Below are 16,456 nucleotides of genomic sequence, written 5' to 3' on the forward strand. Positions count from 1 at the left end.
ACAATATAGTATGTAATGTAATGTAAGTGACAAAATAAAGTAAAATAGTTACCCATACAGTTGTGGATTTTTGGTTGACTAATCCATTACAAACCTTTCTATCAAAGTTATCTAACATTATCAAGATGAATTTGTTCTGACACAGTTAAACACTAAGAGTGTGTCATATTGTATTTCCATTTTTTACACTATAGCGAATAAACTGTAATAATGTAAGAAATGAAAGGTGTCTGAATAAATATTGGTTTGACTGTATATTTTGTTAATCATATGTCTGGATTGGAATTCCTGATAGATGTGGAGCTGGCATTATCACCATCATCAGGTTTACAATGCAACCCAACAGATAAAACAGATGTGAATGTGGTGTAGAATTTTGCAGGTTATTTCACTTTAAAGTGAAAGAAATATAATGGGTTGCATTTTGCATTAAAGAAAGAACATTCTAAACAATAGATATGTGAATCGCCATAGCTGTTTTGTTTCACTCTTGGCATGCACAGACCTTGAGACAGATTGGTGAAAGAAGCCTAATACAAAATATATATCATATTGAACATTTTTATGAACAAGTCCAGATAAGAATCTGTAGACGTGGCACATTTGTCATGCCAATTATTTTTTTAGCGAGGGGGGAATCTGTGTAATTGATATAAGCACAAATGAGGCCAAATCAATTAAATGCAACTGAAACCAAATTATTTAACAAACACCTGAGAACTTGGGTCTGTTTTACACCTTGAGAATGACTGATTCTGAATGACTCTGCAGAGCTCCGTGGCCCTGCCAGGGTGTGACGACTGTACACATAATGACATCACAGAATAGTTGCAAACCATGAATGTTTTTACTCTCCTCTGGAGAAATTCTGGAAGTGCTAACGCTTCCCTCTTAACTATATATGTGTGTGTGTGTGTGTGTGTGTGTGTGTGTGTGTATACGCCTACATGCTATGCTGCAACAGCAGATGTCCAACAAATCACTTCTGATTGCACAGAAGCCCAGCGAGCGAAAGGCAGCGAGTGAGAGAAAACATGGTCTGGTCTGGGGGTGGTTTGATGTTGGATCGATACTGTAAGTAAATAAAAGGCTGCTAAGCTTGTAAGTGTTTAAGTTTAAAAGTGGAAACGCGGCACTGTCAGAACAGCGGAAGACCCAAACGTGCCAGCTACACAGCATCCAGTGAACAGAGCTCAGAAATCTCTCCATCGACTCAAAAACGAGCGCTAACCGAAGCTATTCAAGTGCAACATTGGGCACACATGACTTCATCATGCTATTGATCGCCATCTCCATTTAAACAATTGATTTCTGAATGTTAAAATGCTTTGATGCAAAGTGTCAAGTCTGTAAAGGAGGTTGTGATGTCGTGGTTATCATCTATCTTCTTTGCAAGTGTTTGCAGAAGCCCCTCACTAGGCAGGGGAGTATGGGTAATTCTCTCTGAATAGGGTCGAGCGCTCAAGTTCACAAGGGTAAAATAAGACAATTGGATACAGTGAGAATAGTGGAAGAATTTAATGAACATCCCCAACGGGACTCTGGGTTCTTTCTCTCTCTCTGCCGCTCAGCACTGGTACCAAGGCCTGCTACAGCAGGGAAGAGAGAAATAATTTCAAAAGCCAGGAGAAATCCGAGGGGATCCACCAGTAGCCTGCCTGACAAAGCCTCCGGCAAGAGAGAGAGAGAGAGACGGGAAGAAAAAAAAAAAAAGAAGATGTGTGCAAGCAAGCATGTCGCCACTGTCTGCGAGAGCGAGTGTGTGCGTGTCCTGAGAAAAGACTTCTTACGCAGCACCAAAAAAAATAAATAAATAAAAACATTTTAGATGAATATACCTCGTTTAAAACGCACATAACTGGTCCCTTTTCCAGCCCGTCTCTGTAGCTATGTCTTTAATCACCTGGTTTACCCAGCCCACTAGCATGAGCTAGTCATCACATATTTACCTTTCAGTGAGTCCTGAACTGGGCCGGGTGACGACCCATCCAACATGCCCCCGTAAAACAACCCGGCAGCACCCTCTTGCGGGGCACAGAAGGGTAAAGTGCCAAGCCCCCACGCCCGCTTACCTAGGACTCCGCCGTGCTCGATGGGATATTCCAGCAGAGACGTGGGTGCCAAGGCATAAGGGTAGTCGTAGGGCGTGGTGTAGATAATACCCCCGTCTGGTGTCGGGGGCACCAGGGTAGGGGTGCCGTTGGGTAGCACAGTGGCCATTTGAGTGGGCCGAATGATGTTCATGATGGGGGTCCCTGCCGGAGTGGGGGGCCTGAGGGCGGACGGGGGGAGGACCTGACCCGCAGGGGCGGCGATCAGACGCTGGCCTTGAGCAGCCGCTGCCGCTGCTGCAAGAGAGAATGCAAGGGTGGCTGCCGTAAACGGAAAAGAGTGAAAGACAGAAAGAGCAAAAGGGAGAGAAGACACACAGAGAGAAAAGTATGGGAGAGATAGGAGGAGGTTGGGTGTGTGAACATGTATAAAATTTTCAGAGCAGAAGCGGGAAATATAGAAACAGACAGAAGGCACAAAAAAAGAAGTGTGAAAAGCACAAGCAGGGAAAGGAAAATAGAAGTACACGAAAAGAGGGGGGAAAGGGGGGTGGGGGAAAAATAAAGGAAAATTAGTCCATGCAATGGTCAATGAACCACAAAAAAAAATTACACTCTAAAGCAAACTAAAAACCCACAACCAAAAATTGTCAAATCTAAAGCCACGTTTCCACCGCAGGAACATTCCCCAGAAACTAGGGACTTTGGGCCGGTTCTCTGTGTGTTTCCACCGCAGGAACCAGGATCTAAATAAAGTTCCTGCTCAAGAGGTAGTACCTTGTAAAGGTCTGGAAATATCGGGGGTAGGACTTGGGAGCTGAACATGCTGATTCGATGAGTTCACACAGCATTGTATTTCAACCACCAAATATTCACATATATATTTTTAAAATATTACTGTTATTATGTCATGAAATGTAGTTTTACAAGTATTTCAGGTGAGAATGTAGTTGTTTAAAGCTCAAATCTGCAGTTTGTTTATAAAAGACAGCGCCTATTTGAAAATGTGCTTCGCCGATTTCGAGGACATGAGCTCCACAGACGAGAGCAGCCTCAGCTCAGCTAGTCCTTCTGATATCTGCCGCTGGCTCTGATGTCTCTGTAGTGGTTAAACATAAGATATAATTTGTTTTGGGTAAATCTAACAGGTAATATTTGGTCTTTATTCTAATCTATATTAAAATGAAAGTGAAAGAGGCAATACGGTTTCATAATATATTTAGCTTCATTGTAATGTATGTACGTTTCCTGAACTACTATTAATATGTTTAAATGAAAACGAAAAAGCAGTGGTGTTAGATATCGTATTTCACCTTATTGTAAATACATAGAGGAAAATTGCAATAGCCAAGGCGAGCTGACTGATGTTATCAAGTACGCTGCTGCTTGCAGAATTACGGACTTGCGTCGTCCCGTCCGCGGGAGTTCACACTCCCAAGTCGAACTTGCAAAGTCCAAGCTACAGAGGACGCAAGCCTGAAATTTGCTTACTTGGTATTGAGAAACGTGCGCAGACCTATGTCACCAGGCTAATCTTCTCAGTACTTTAGACCGCGATGGAAACAGACAGAAACAGGTCTGGGTGAGGAAAAAAAAAAAAGTTCCTGGGGAAAAAGTTCTTGGGACAAATAGTTACAGGTAATTTCGGTGGAAAAGCAGCTTAAAACACAAATAGGAACTGATGATTGATCATACCAGGGCAACCGATCATCAAAACAGAGGCACTAATACACAACACAGAGTAACTGATTTAAAGCGGCACATCTGAACTCAATGTCCTACGGCATGTAGCGGAAACAGCACATCAGTTTGCGCGCTAAAATGTGCTGATGTTATTTGCACTTTCTACAATTGATTCCACCAACTTCCCATAAGCTTTCCCACATGAATCAAATCCTCTACATGCCATTGGGACATTTAGTGCAGATGTGGAGAGGAAATAACCACAACAGGGCAGAAAAAAAAAATGCTTGTGAACATTCTGCACTGAAGCCAAACAGATGTGTTTCTTCCAAAAAGAGATGTCCCGTCCTTGTCATATATACCCAAATAAGCATGCACACATTCATAAATTCATACAATCATATATACAGTCATGCAAATATTACTTCACAGATCAGTATAAAAGCCCAAAACCTTTTATGTCATTGTGGAAATGCATTGCAGTAATGAATATGTATGACATGGGTGGAATCGTATGCAAATAACTTTGAGAACTAATACAAGTTTATGACCTAAAGACGACCTAAAACACAATCATGCAGCAAAATGATTCTGTACGCCACACCAAGATTACGCAAGCTGTGATTGCAATTGGAACAGCTTTGAAAGGAGGTGGGAGAGAGAAAGAGGGAAAGGGAGAAAAAGGAGAGAGGGAGGGATAAAGAGAGACAGAAATACTAGACTGTGGGCAGATGATTAGATGTTTTCATGAGGTGTGTGCAGCGAACAGGATTCTTTCTTGAATTAAAACAAGCGTCTCATGTCTGATGAACTCGCCGTTTTTCTTAATTGCTCATTTGTGGAGCAAGTCAGCATAGAAAACAACTTCAATATATATGTCACTGTATGTGTATGTGTATTTACATGTGGATTAAGGATGGATACAAGAGACTGATTACGGCTGGTTGTGATTTGATATTGTGTGTGTAAGCTCTGGGTCCTAAAAATACGGGTGTGATTGTGTGTGTAAGCATTTAAACAGATCTCTTCAGTCACTGTGCAACACAATCACAGCTGAACTCACATTATTCTCTAATGGTTAGTTTTATGTATGCTTTGTGGGTGTGTTAATGTTCAAGTCTATTTATTCTGTAGTGTGTGTTTATATAAAGTTTGTGAGCGTCTAGCTGTCGATGTGTGAATAAGTCTCCTTACGCGCTTTGATGTTGGTGTCTCTGTATGTTCCATTGAGAATGGCCAGCTCCATAAGCTGCATCTTCTTTAGATTATCTTCTCCTTCCGCCTATTAAAAAAAGAAAAAGACCAATTAGAGGAAACCTCAGTACTCACACAACCAATCACCAATCGAGGAACAATTTGGTTTCAATAATAAAAAAATAAAAAAAAAACAGTGAATAAAACAAAATATAAACATATTTACCAGGGTTCAAGTGCTTTAAGGCATTTAATTAAGCACATATGAAAAAAGACATTATTTAGCAAGCCAATAACAATTAAAAAAAAAAAAAAACATTTTTGGCAAATGCAGATCATTTACCATAGATATGTTTTTTTTTTTTATGTTTATGACTGTTATAGTGCCCGCTGTGGTCCGATCTTCCTAAAACTTTGTATGCTTGTTTGGAATCACCTGTTGCATGTAATGATCAGGTTTTGTGATGTTTTGAGTTTTCATTTAGGCTATATAGGCTTTTGGCTATATTTGGGCAGACCCCTTTTTTAAATGACCCTAGCTTCCCAAAAGTTAAAATTTCAATACTTTTTTTTTTTTTTTTTGATAATTATTGATTTAGAGAGTCCAAATTTTTTTTACTGCAGTGTTTTTTTCCAGACTAAGCAAAAAAACTAGTAGGTTTTTCACAACTTCAAGAATTTAACTAACCGTTTGATTGACAACAGTGGTTCTATAGGAGGAGGTCCACCATATGATATAAATATTGTGCGTACGTGTGAAAAACTGCACAATATACAATCGTTTACACCCTTAAAAAATGTGAAATATTGCCTCCTCAGCGGCAAATTTCTTTGAAATTTCTCACACACCTTTAGGACCAGGGCTTAAAAACGAAAAAAAAAAAAATCCATTCGGTTCACTCCGAGCAGAATCGATATTATAACGTTTCTGTTCTTGCGTTCCTCATTAAACAATACGTTCCGAGAACGGTTTTCTAGAAAAAATACCGGTTAATAACGTTATTTTATTACACGGCGCGATAGATAGATAGATTAGATAGATAGATAGATTAGATAGATTAGATTAGATTAGATTAGATAAGATTAGATAAGATTAGATAAGATTAGATAAGATTAGATAGATAGATAGATAGATAGATAGATAGATAGATAGATAGATAGATAGATAGAGTGTGCCTTTTAATAACATGTTTGGCATTATGTTTACAAATGATTCAACCAAATTCCGTGTTCGTGTCATCTGAACTTCTTGTCTTTAAAACCGAAAGTAAACGAGTTCACCTGAAGGCCGTAACTAGGGTTTGAAAATTAGTGAGGTCCGAACTAAGTAATGTTGAGAAACACCGCTTTAATTAATGTTTTTTTGATGACTTAACGTTGAGCATGAGACATCTTCCTGCTGGCCAGTAACGGTAACGTTATTTGTCATAGTAGCCTATTTCATTCTGTAACAAACAGATTTGTATTATGCTATTGTTTTTGATAGTGTTATACATTTCTTTCAGATATTAACGATGATCGCTGTGTTTGTCTTATCGATTGTGTTATCTTCCTGTCAGCAATTAAGTTACAGATTGTCTAAAAGATTTTTTTTTATGAATGTACAATGTTGCCGGATATTGCTACGAAAAACAAGCAATTACAAAATAAAGAAAAAGATATCCGAAATAAGTTCAAAGCTTGTGTTTTGTAAATAAGATTAATATATCAGTAACACTAACATTCAACTTTCCACTTTATAAACGTCCCAAAGTGTCACAATAAATTGGAAAAATGAGTCAAAAAAACACGTATAATAGGTGGATCTGGCAACAAACGGAGGCTGCACACGCGCTCTCACTCAACGCGCTCTCAAGCCCCGTTCACTGCGCTAGCTTCTCGCAGCAACATGAATTGCAAACACTCATGTGATATGAGGTGGTTTAAACGGCTAAATAATCATTCAGAGAGCTTGGCATTTTATTTTTAAATATACAAAAATGACCGAGGTCCGGACCTCGGTGACCTCATAGCTGGCTACGGCATATTCCTTACCTAATATAGCCAATTATAGGCTATTTTCACTCAAACAAAACAGAACTCCAGATAGTTATGCTTTTACATTTAATGCATAAAAGCAAAAGAAAACGTAATGCATAATTTTAACTACAAGTTTTAATTAGGCTACAATAACTTAAACCTAAACATACCTTTGCACATGAAACAGCCAGGTGTAACCTTAAGCTCGTCGCATCAGAAAGGGCTCTGCTTATGTCTGCTTCGCGGGCATTTCACGGTGTATGCGTCACCGTCGCATTTGCGCACACAATTTGAATTCATGTTTTTGGTCTGCCAAATTGATATAATAAAGAGAACGATAAAAATACCGTTATTAACCGGTTAATTTGGAATTTCTGTTTCCGTTTCTGTTCAGAACGATTAAAATTGATTTTGTTTTCGTTTTTGTTTTTGTTCCTGTTCAATGTCATTTGTTTTCGTTTTTCGTTTTCGTTCCTTGAACCGGTTCAGAGCCCTGTTTAGGACCATGAGTCAAACAGGCCCAGCGAGTTTCCGATCAACCTCCATGAACCTTGTCTAACAGGCACTCAGACTTCATTGACAATTTTCATGTTAATAGGACAAATGGTTGCATAATTATAGACATTTTTAGTTTTTTTCCCCTCTTATAGCGCCACAAAATGTCCAAGATCTGCAATTTATGTAACCTCATATTCAGGTTTTACACACATGTTCTGAGTTTGGCAAAGACATCTCATTCCGTTCAAAAGTTATAATCTTTTTAGTAAAAGCCACCCTGCGCCTTTTGAACGTTTTGATGTTCCTTTTTGCTACAGAGTCGAAAGCTCAACTTTTTTTGATAATTATTTATATTCAGTCTCCAGAGAATCTTTCTGCACTGGTTTGGTTCCGATCTGGCAAAAACCTAGGAATAGTTTGCAGAGTAGTTTTTATTTTTTTAAATCCAAAATACCCGAAAATTTTGCCGGACGAATCAGAGGCATGTGTTTTGTCTGGTGTGAGCCATGGATTACTACTAAAGGATACTTTTGATCACTGTAGCGCCCCCGTCAGGCCGATTGGGACGAGCCTTGGTGACATTGTGGATGTCTACCACCCCTTCAAGTTTCAAGTCTCTACGACTTATGGTTTAGTCTGCCCAATCAGTTTAATGTGGAGATTGCTGATTCTTGGCCATTCTAACAATGAGCTCTACGCGCTTTAACCCCAATCAAAAAAATTCTATAATTTTTCCAATAAATAAACAAAATTCAGGAGTAGAACATAATAAATATCAACTCTTAGCAAGAACTAAAAGGCTAGTGCTTCTAGGCACCGAGACAGACAAAGATGCACACTTTCGATTACTAAGAAAGAGTAAAGAGAATACCAAACATGAGATCTCTCAATGCAGAGCAACTAAAATGCAAAAAAAAAGTGTAAAGGGACTTGTATTTCCAACTGCAGAGAGGAGGAGAGGGGAGAAAGACAGAGTGAGTAGAAACCAGCTCAATTCAGATTTACACATCAAGCAACAGACACACTGGAGGGCTGGGACACCTTTAACTTTTCATGGTGTTTCAGAGTTTCCTTAGGAGAGCACACATCAAAGGACAAACTACTTTGACAGACACCATATTTGAGTGGTATTGTGAGAGTTGCCCTTAAGGGAATTTGACTGCAGAAATAACACTGTTCTAGATTAGTACAACTCTACACATCCTCGTGACTCAAAGCTGAGAAAAACCCTGAGTAATTTCCTCAATCAGAAAAAAATAAAAAACGGCGCTACGGATGCCTCCGCATGAATGACTCACCCATTCCTGAGCACTTTAGTAATTCAATACAGACACAAAAACATTCTCTTCTAGAAAGCGAAGCTTTTGTTTGAACCCTTCACATCCGAGGAGCTCGTGGAGAGCTGATGAAGATTCATCTATGAGCTTGTTACAATAACACCACTCATGTGAAGACGGAACAAAAGAAAACGGGCTCAGGCTAATCGAATGCAGTTCGGAGAGAGGAAAATATTCTTCGTTTGTCCGTTTAACAACTGAGCGCTGAAAAGACATGACCACACTCGAAGTTTCCAATGATCGAGCTGCACATCCTTCCTCTGCCTTACAAATGATGTCTATTCGCTCTTACTCTGGCTACCCGATCTCAGACTGTCTGAAGTGACAAGGAGTCAGCCACTCAACAAGGGCAAAGATCTGCTTCAGGTTTCCTGCTCAAGCATTTCACTGGTCACGCCGGTATGTTAAGCTCAAAAAAGAAAAGGTGAGAGCGATTCATGAAATGTGAAGGCAGAAATCTTTGTCATTCACTTTTCCTCATGTCATTCAAGAATCGTATGACTTGACACATAAAACAGAATGTCAATGTTTAATACAAAGGATTAATCATGTATGTTAACACGCTTGTTATCTTTTTAAAGAAGTCTCTTCTACTCACCAAGCCTGCATTTGTCTGCAGCACAGCAAAAACTTTATTAATATTTTAATATTTAAAACAACCGTTTTCTATTTGAATACATTTTAAAATGTAATTTATTTCTGTGAATTTCAAAGCTGATTTTTTTAGCATCATTACTCCAGTCACATGATCCTCCAGAAATCATTCTAATATTCTGATTTGCTGCTCAAAAAAAAAAAAAACTATCATGTTAAAAACAATTGAGTACAATTTTTTTTTTTTTTTTTTAAGTTTTTTGATAAATAGAAAGTTCAGAAGAACAGCATTTATCTGAAATAGAACTCGTTTGTAACATCATGAATGTCTTTATCATCACTTCTGGTCCGTTTAAAGCATCCTTTCTAAATAAAAGTATTAATTTCTATAATTTTTTCCAAGCTTTTGAATGGTATAGTGTATAATGTTTTTTTTTTTGTTGTTGTTTTTTTTTTGGATAAATTCTGATCTTTGGATCTTTCTATTCAAAGAATCCTGAAAAAAAAATCAACTGTTTTAAATATTAATAATAATAATAAATGTTTTTTGAACAACAAATCAGCATATTATAATGATTTCTGAAGGACCATGTGACACAGAAGACTGGAGTAATGCTGAAAATGTATCTTTGATCACAGGAATAAATTACATTTTAAAACATATTCGAATAGAAAAGATTTTAAAAAGTATAAATATTTCCAAACTGTATCGTTTTTGCTGTACTTTGGATCAAATAAATGCAGGTTTGGTGAGCAAAAGAGAAAAAAAAAAAACATTAAAAATCTCACTGTTCAAAAACTTTTGACTGGTAGTGTATTACTTTGTAGATGGTGTTAGCACTTTATTTTTAGTTACTATTTTTGATTAAAAACAGGAGGAAAAAAGAGGGAAAGGAAATGCCAAAGAGAACGTAATCACCACATTCATTGTTATATAAAACCATTAGAATGAAAAAACAAAACCATTATCCATAATAACTCATAACAAAAACAAAAGCATCAACTCCTTGTGTTAGAGTAGATTAAAGTAGAGGGTCAACACAAGGAAGAAAATCAAGGTCTAGGGCAGTCGGGCCTATTAATTCCTCTAAGAGGAGTGAGGCAGTGGATAAACGACTCGAAAAAGGCCCAAAACACCATAAACTATCACACTCTCATTTCTGCTGAGCAGGACATTGTGTGGTTGGCACAGCTCTAAATCCTAATAACAACATCTCAGTGCTGGCCATGAAAGCAGATGGAGTCGATTTTCTCTAGTCCCACAAACGAAGACTTTGTTTCTGGCTCATTCTGCAGGGTATTTAATGAGGCTGCAGAGCCTTTGGTCACTAAGTGTAATTCCCCACAGGCCTGCAACAACACAGGGGTCAGTGGAGCACAGACTTCCTCCTTTTGCCTGATGACGCTGTTCCTCAGAGTCACCGTAGACCGGACAAGCCAGATTTTTCCTCGTTCTTTTTTACAACACCCCTCCTTCGCTTCTTTCTTCTGGGCTAGAGGCATTCTCAGGATGTTTGCAGAGATTATTCCTAGGCGAGAGAGGGAGGAAGGAAATAAAGGAAGTGCGGCATTTCCAGAGAGCTGTGCGCCATCAGATGAAGGGAGGCTCAGGGGAGACGTCCCTCTGATTTAAGCAACAAAAGCTGACACAGAGAGAACGTTTCCACACACACTCCGGGCGTGAGACATCGAGGATGGCCGCTCAATAATCCTGCTCTATCCACAGGAATCAGATTCAATCAATGGGGTCTATTTGTAAGGGCAGCGGAGTGAAGCGGCTCTCATTGGCCGTGGGGGAGGACAGGGGACGTTAGACTGTGACAGCAGCGCTTGTGAGCACATCAATTTTGTTACACGCACACAAGTACAGCATTTCCTCTCTATAATAAAACGTTTACAGCCATTTCCAAATCCATTTTCTTTTTCACTGTGGATCTGTGGGATGGCTGGTGTCCACCAGCACATGCTTATTTCCAGCTGAGAAACTTGCAGGCTTTTATGTAAAGACATCGGAGAGAAGTATTTCATACACTGGGCCAGGTCCGTTTTTACTAGAGTTTATATCCAAGTTGCAATAAAATTCAAGATAACCACTTTTACTAAAACACAGACCACCATATAAGAAAAGTGCTGTTAAAACAACAGAGGAACGTTTTAGAGAAGCTGAGATGAGAAAAGTAGAGAGAAAGTTCTATTTGATATCATGCATTTTTCCAAGACTTATTACAGTTGTCACTTCCAGCTCAACTCCACCCTCGCTACTAAATCGCCCACAATCTACATGATTCACAACCCTGACTGCATTGTTATAGCTTTAGCAAGAACTTCAGCAGTCACCCAGCGAGCGAAGAGAGATTACAGCACATGACAAGCAGTTACACCACCCTTCTCCTGTCAACTGCGAAGAGGTAAAGCTCCGTAAACGCTCCGACAGCTGCCTTGAGTGGAACTAAACCTGAGCTCGAGAGATTTAAGTAAAACTCCTCATCATTTCTTTCATTCAGTTAGTTGTTGAAACAGAGGGTTTATTTTTTTGGAGATTTGTGATGGTAATTTAACCGTCACTTAAAATATTAGTTCACTTCCAGAATAATTTATGTAATGATTGTTTACTAACCCCAATGTCTTTCAAGATGTTCATGTCTTTCTTAATTCGAAAAGAAATTAAGGTTTTTACAAGTTTAAAACAGGTTTAAAACAGTCAGGATTTGTTTTTCAAATAGTGGACTTCAATGGTGGCCAGTGGGTTGAAGGTTCAAATTGCAGTTTTAATGTAGCTTCAAAGAGCTTTACACGATCCCAGCCGAGGAATAGGAATCTTATCTAACGAAACGATCAGCCATTTTCTAAAAGAATTTAAGAAAGGTATATACTTCAACCACAAATGCTCGCTTTGCTGAGGTATAAGGGTCTTATCTAGCAAAACGATTGGTCATTTTCCAAACAAATAAAAATGTATATACTTTAACCACAAATGCTCTCCTAGCACTAGCTCTGCATCTTCACAAATTGCGTAAATCACGTTGGAAAGGTCACACGCATTTAGTTCTTTGTCTGTGTACTCTGGTTCAAAAAGGTAGGGTGGGGCAAAAACCTCCATCTTATTTCCTCCTCCAACATCGTTGTTTTACCTTTTAAAATGAAGGGATCAAACACATCTAGCAAGTATTCTCACACTGTACCTAATTTCAATACAAGCAAGCAGTTACGTCTCTAGGCTGAAAATGCAAAAAGTTGCAGGTTTGATCTCTGAGCAATTTTCCCCTAGGGTAAGAGACACAATGTGTGAGATGTACATCAGATAAAAAGGTCTGCAAAATGACAACCACATAATATGTCGGCCAGGCCTGAGCCTGATATCTGTATTTAAAATGCCGCACAGATGTTTACATGCACTGGACAAAGGCATCCATACGGGATTACGCTGGATTTCGCCAGAGCATGATGTGAGGACAGAGATCAGAGCGAGCGAACAAACAAAATAAAGCACAACAGAAGACGAGGCGGGAGGGGTGCAAAAACAGAGGGAACATTAATGTGATCCATGATTTCCATTGGTGCAACACACTGTAAAACCTTCAGTTGACTCGCAATCTTCTCTCCCTCGCTTTCTAATTTCCCCTCCCCTCTTCCTCTTTCTCTCTCGCTGCCAGACGATGTTTTGTTCTGCTCCTATGATCCTTTAATGCCACCCAATCGAGCCGAGAATATCTTGAAAGGATTTGGGAAGGCTGATCTGGAGGTTTAAATACTGCCGGATTTGCATCAGATTCCGAGATTTGAGAGTCAAAGCTGATCCGCGTGCTCCCTGTGCCGCCTGGGCTGTCAGATCTGGACTGCAACCCAACCTCGACCGGTTTACAACCCCCTTAACCTTGTGTTCAGTGTCGGGGGCAAATAGGAGCAATGAATCAGCTGAGGAAAAACGGCCTGAATAAATAAATCTGCAAATTCCAATAAGAGCAGTACTCTTATGACTGGCCCTCAAACATGCAATGGGGATTGATGGACCATATTGAGGCTAATTTGAAAACAGAGCTTCCCCGACGGCCTAGCAGAGGTTACTTCACAGTCAAGGTTAGCAGCTGCAAAGCAAATGCATGAAATGAAAAGTGCTGGCCAGCGCAGTCAAGGTCTCTACGATGATAGTCAAACTGCTCTGTGGGTCAGGGCCAATATATTAGCAAGCAGAAGGCACAGAGTCTGATATACCAATGCATGCTGCGTGAAAAGATGTTTTGCTCCAACCAAATTGGAAAACATATTGCATGCGAATGAGTCCACACAAACTTGATGACGTGTTTAGTTTTGCTGACTTCAGGACACACTGTGCTGCCAATGGAAGATTACAAATGAAGAGTAATGGAGACGTATTGGCCCAAATTGCAGCTAAAAAAGCTCCTAGCGAAGGTCAGAATAAACTAATCTAAATTAAACAGAAAAAACTTCTCAGACCGAACCGGCTACTTGGACATTTTTTGCCTATGGACATGCAACCAAATTTAGGTATCGTCTACAACCGCAAACGTACGTCCTAACACAATCCCGTTCCGCCTTAGAAAACAGTTTGAGAAGATGAAAGGGATCCATTCCTGGCTCTCTCCGCGAGATTGGTTTCGAGAGGATTCTCTAGATGCCAAAACTGATCCTCGTGGTCCCTGTCCCCGTCTGACTCTGAATGAGCGGATAATTAGCCCAGACACCATGTAACAGGGGTGGGAGTGCAGAGAGCCAAAGGGGGGCACAAAAACATCTCCGTAACTAGGCTAGTGCACAAACACTGTCGTTTCAGTCTGCAGCTATTCTCCCCAAAGTAAAAGGATTAGTGGCCTGTTCAAAGGAAATGCAGTTGGACTGATGTCCGCAGGGGGTCTTTTATGGGAACCAGAAGAGATTACAGCCAACTGTTTTCAGAAGAGTCAGGGGCTGGACTAACCTCTAGAGGTGGGCTGCAAACTAAGAGGTTTATGTTATTCATCCTGATAGCTTGTTACAGGAAGGAGAGCTTGGGGATGGAACTTTTCAAAGACGCTAGTTGACTTTGTGCCTCTTTCCGGAACAAGTTTTGGTTATAACCAATAACCAATTTACAGACTTTAGTAAGGGCTGTCTTGAGTTGTCATTTCAGCATCCAACTCAATAAGAGTAACAGATGTCATCCTAATGTGACTAAAAGATAGTGAAGAATAAAGGTTTAGCGAGACGGCAGTGTTAGGTTGATTAGGGATGCATTAATATTAAAATCACATTTTAACACCACTGAGCTGGTAATTATATTCACATTACTGCTGATAAGCGATAAACGGCTGATAATAAAATTCTATACTCTCTCTCCTTTGGCTGCTCCCGTTAGGGGTCGCCACAGTGGAATTATCTGCACTGCCAAAATATTTTGTAAATTTCCTACCATAAATATATCAAAACTTAATTTTTGATAAGTAATATGCCTTTCTAAGAACTTCATTTAGACAACTTTAAAAGGCGATTTTCTTAATATTTAGATTTTTCCACCCTCAGGTTCAGATTTTCAAATAGCTGTATCTCAGAAAATATGCTCCTATCCTAACAAACCACACAAATGGAAAGCTCAACATTTATTCAGGTTTCAGATAAAAAAAAGATCCTTATGACTGGTTTTGTGGTCATGGGTTACAAATAAAGACACAAATTAGTCAACACTGAATTTGGACATCAAAACATCAGTGTGCATTTTGCAAAAATGCACATTCAGTTTGATATTTGCGAAACATTGTATTACTGTTAACAAATATGGTATATAGATATACTATGCACCATCAATATGACAGTCCTTACATTACAGATTTACTTTCCACTGCTTTCTCTGGCAGACGGATTCTCAGACTTCCAGTAAGAGGTGTAGGATTGGAGAGAAGTGGAAATTAAAGCAGCTCCATCTCTTCTTCTAAAGAGTCATCCGTTCGTTTCTGCACAGTTGAGTAAATATAATTTTTCCAAAAGCTTTCAGTTGGCAGTTCAGCACAGCTACAGTCAGAAAGGGAAACTGCTGTAGAACATTTTTGCACAAAATTGTACAAAAACATCCTTTAAATGATCAGCATCAGCATTTCTGCCTTCACTCTGTATGTGTGTGTATGTCTCTTGGGCCTGATGTTGATATTTTTGGGGAGGGGAAAAACGTAAAGCAAACTGCTCAACAAAATCCTTGTCACACTTTGAAGGACAACCCTTTGACTGTACAAGTTCTAGAACTTCAGGCTCTTATGCCTCATCTGAAGTGAGCAGATTAAACAGAAACCCGCAGAGAGCAGGTCTGAAGGGATGAGGCATGCCTGAACTGAGCTCTACCCAACAGGAGGGCACCTACCCTGGGTCAAGGCCACCTGTTCATCCCCTGCAGTGGCGCTGCTACAGTACAGCTAATTTGGGATGGCATAAGTGCAGGCTAAAAGATGAGGTCACGCTAGCTTAAAAAATCGTGAGTTGTTGGGTTCAGCTTGTTTGGTTTGTTGCAAATAGACTGATGATTTCTTTTGAAACTACATTACCCGCCTAACTAGACCTGGGAGAACGCTGAAAACTGTAGCACCGCTTTTCTCCCAGCTAAATGCTGCAGTGGCACACTGCTCCGCAGCTCAGTGTACTCTGAAATGTGTAGTTAGCCGATAACTGGGAGGCCCTCAGGGTCACTGTTGGAGCACTTTACAGGGCCACAGCAGCCTGTGAAGAGTGGGCAATTGAAATCCCAGAGAGAACAACAACTTAACGAGACCGCATGTTCGCTAGCCGAGATAAGTGGCATTAACCCAAAAGCACAAAACGATGCCTGTCTTTGTAAATTATGCATCAGTATCATAAAAAGACGTTCTAATAGAACAGTCAAAAAACAGAGCAGTTAAATAAAACACTCCCTACAGCATCAGTTTATCATTTCCACTTCAGAAAGGCGATTAACATTAGCGGGCCTATTTTTCAACCACAAAACGGCTTAACGGCAGACAAGAGCATCTGAAGTAATGTGATGTGAAATGTGATTTTTAGACAGTAAATAAGCGCCGGTCTTCTTTCTATAAAACTACTGTCTCATTTGTAGTGACACTT

The 16,456-nt window shown here is 39.7% G+C and overlaps 1 protein-coding gene across 4 annotated transcripts in view; it reads right to left on the bottom strand.

Moving 5' to 3' along the window:
* The window catches only part of qkia (QKI, KH domain containing, RNA binding a), a 94,668-nt gene that overhangs the window by 8,338 nt on the left and 69,874 nt on the right, over nucleotides 1–16,456 (bottom strand). The window contains exons 5-6 of one of the 4 annotated variants that reach the window (XM_073827400.1): nucleotides 4,929–5,016; nucleotides 2,073–2,348 (exon numbers count right to left, since the gene is read on the bottom strand). In XM_073827400.1, coding sequence (XP_073683501.1) covers nucleotides 2,073–2,348; nucleotides 4,929–5,016 — 364 coding nt within the window. Of the gene's footprint in view, nucleotides 1–1,949; nucleotides 2,373–4,928; nucleotides 5,017–16,456 lie in introns of all 4 variants that reach the window. The other 3 variants (XM_073827398.1, XM_073827399.1, XM_073827397.1) reach the window with 3 other exon arrangements.

This window comes from Garra rufa, chromosome 21 (assembly GCF_049309525.1).
Source record: "Garra rufa chromosome 21, GarRuf1.0, whole genome shotgun sequence".
Taxonomy (NCBI): Eukaryota; Metazoa; Chordata; class Actinopteri; order Cypriniformes; family Cyprinidae; genus Garra; species Garra rufa.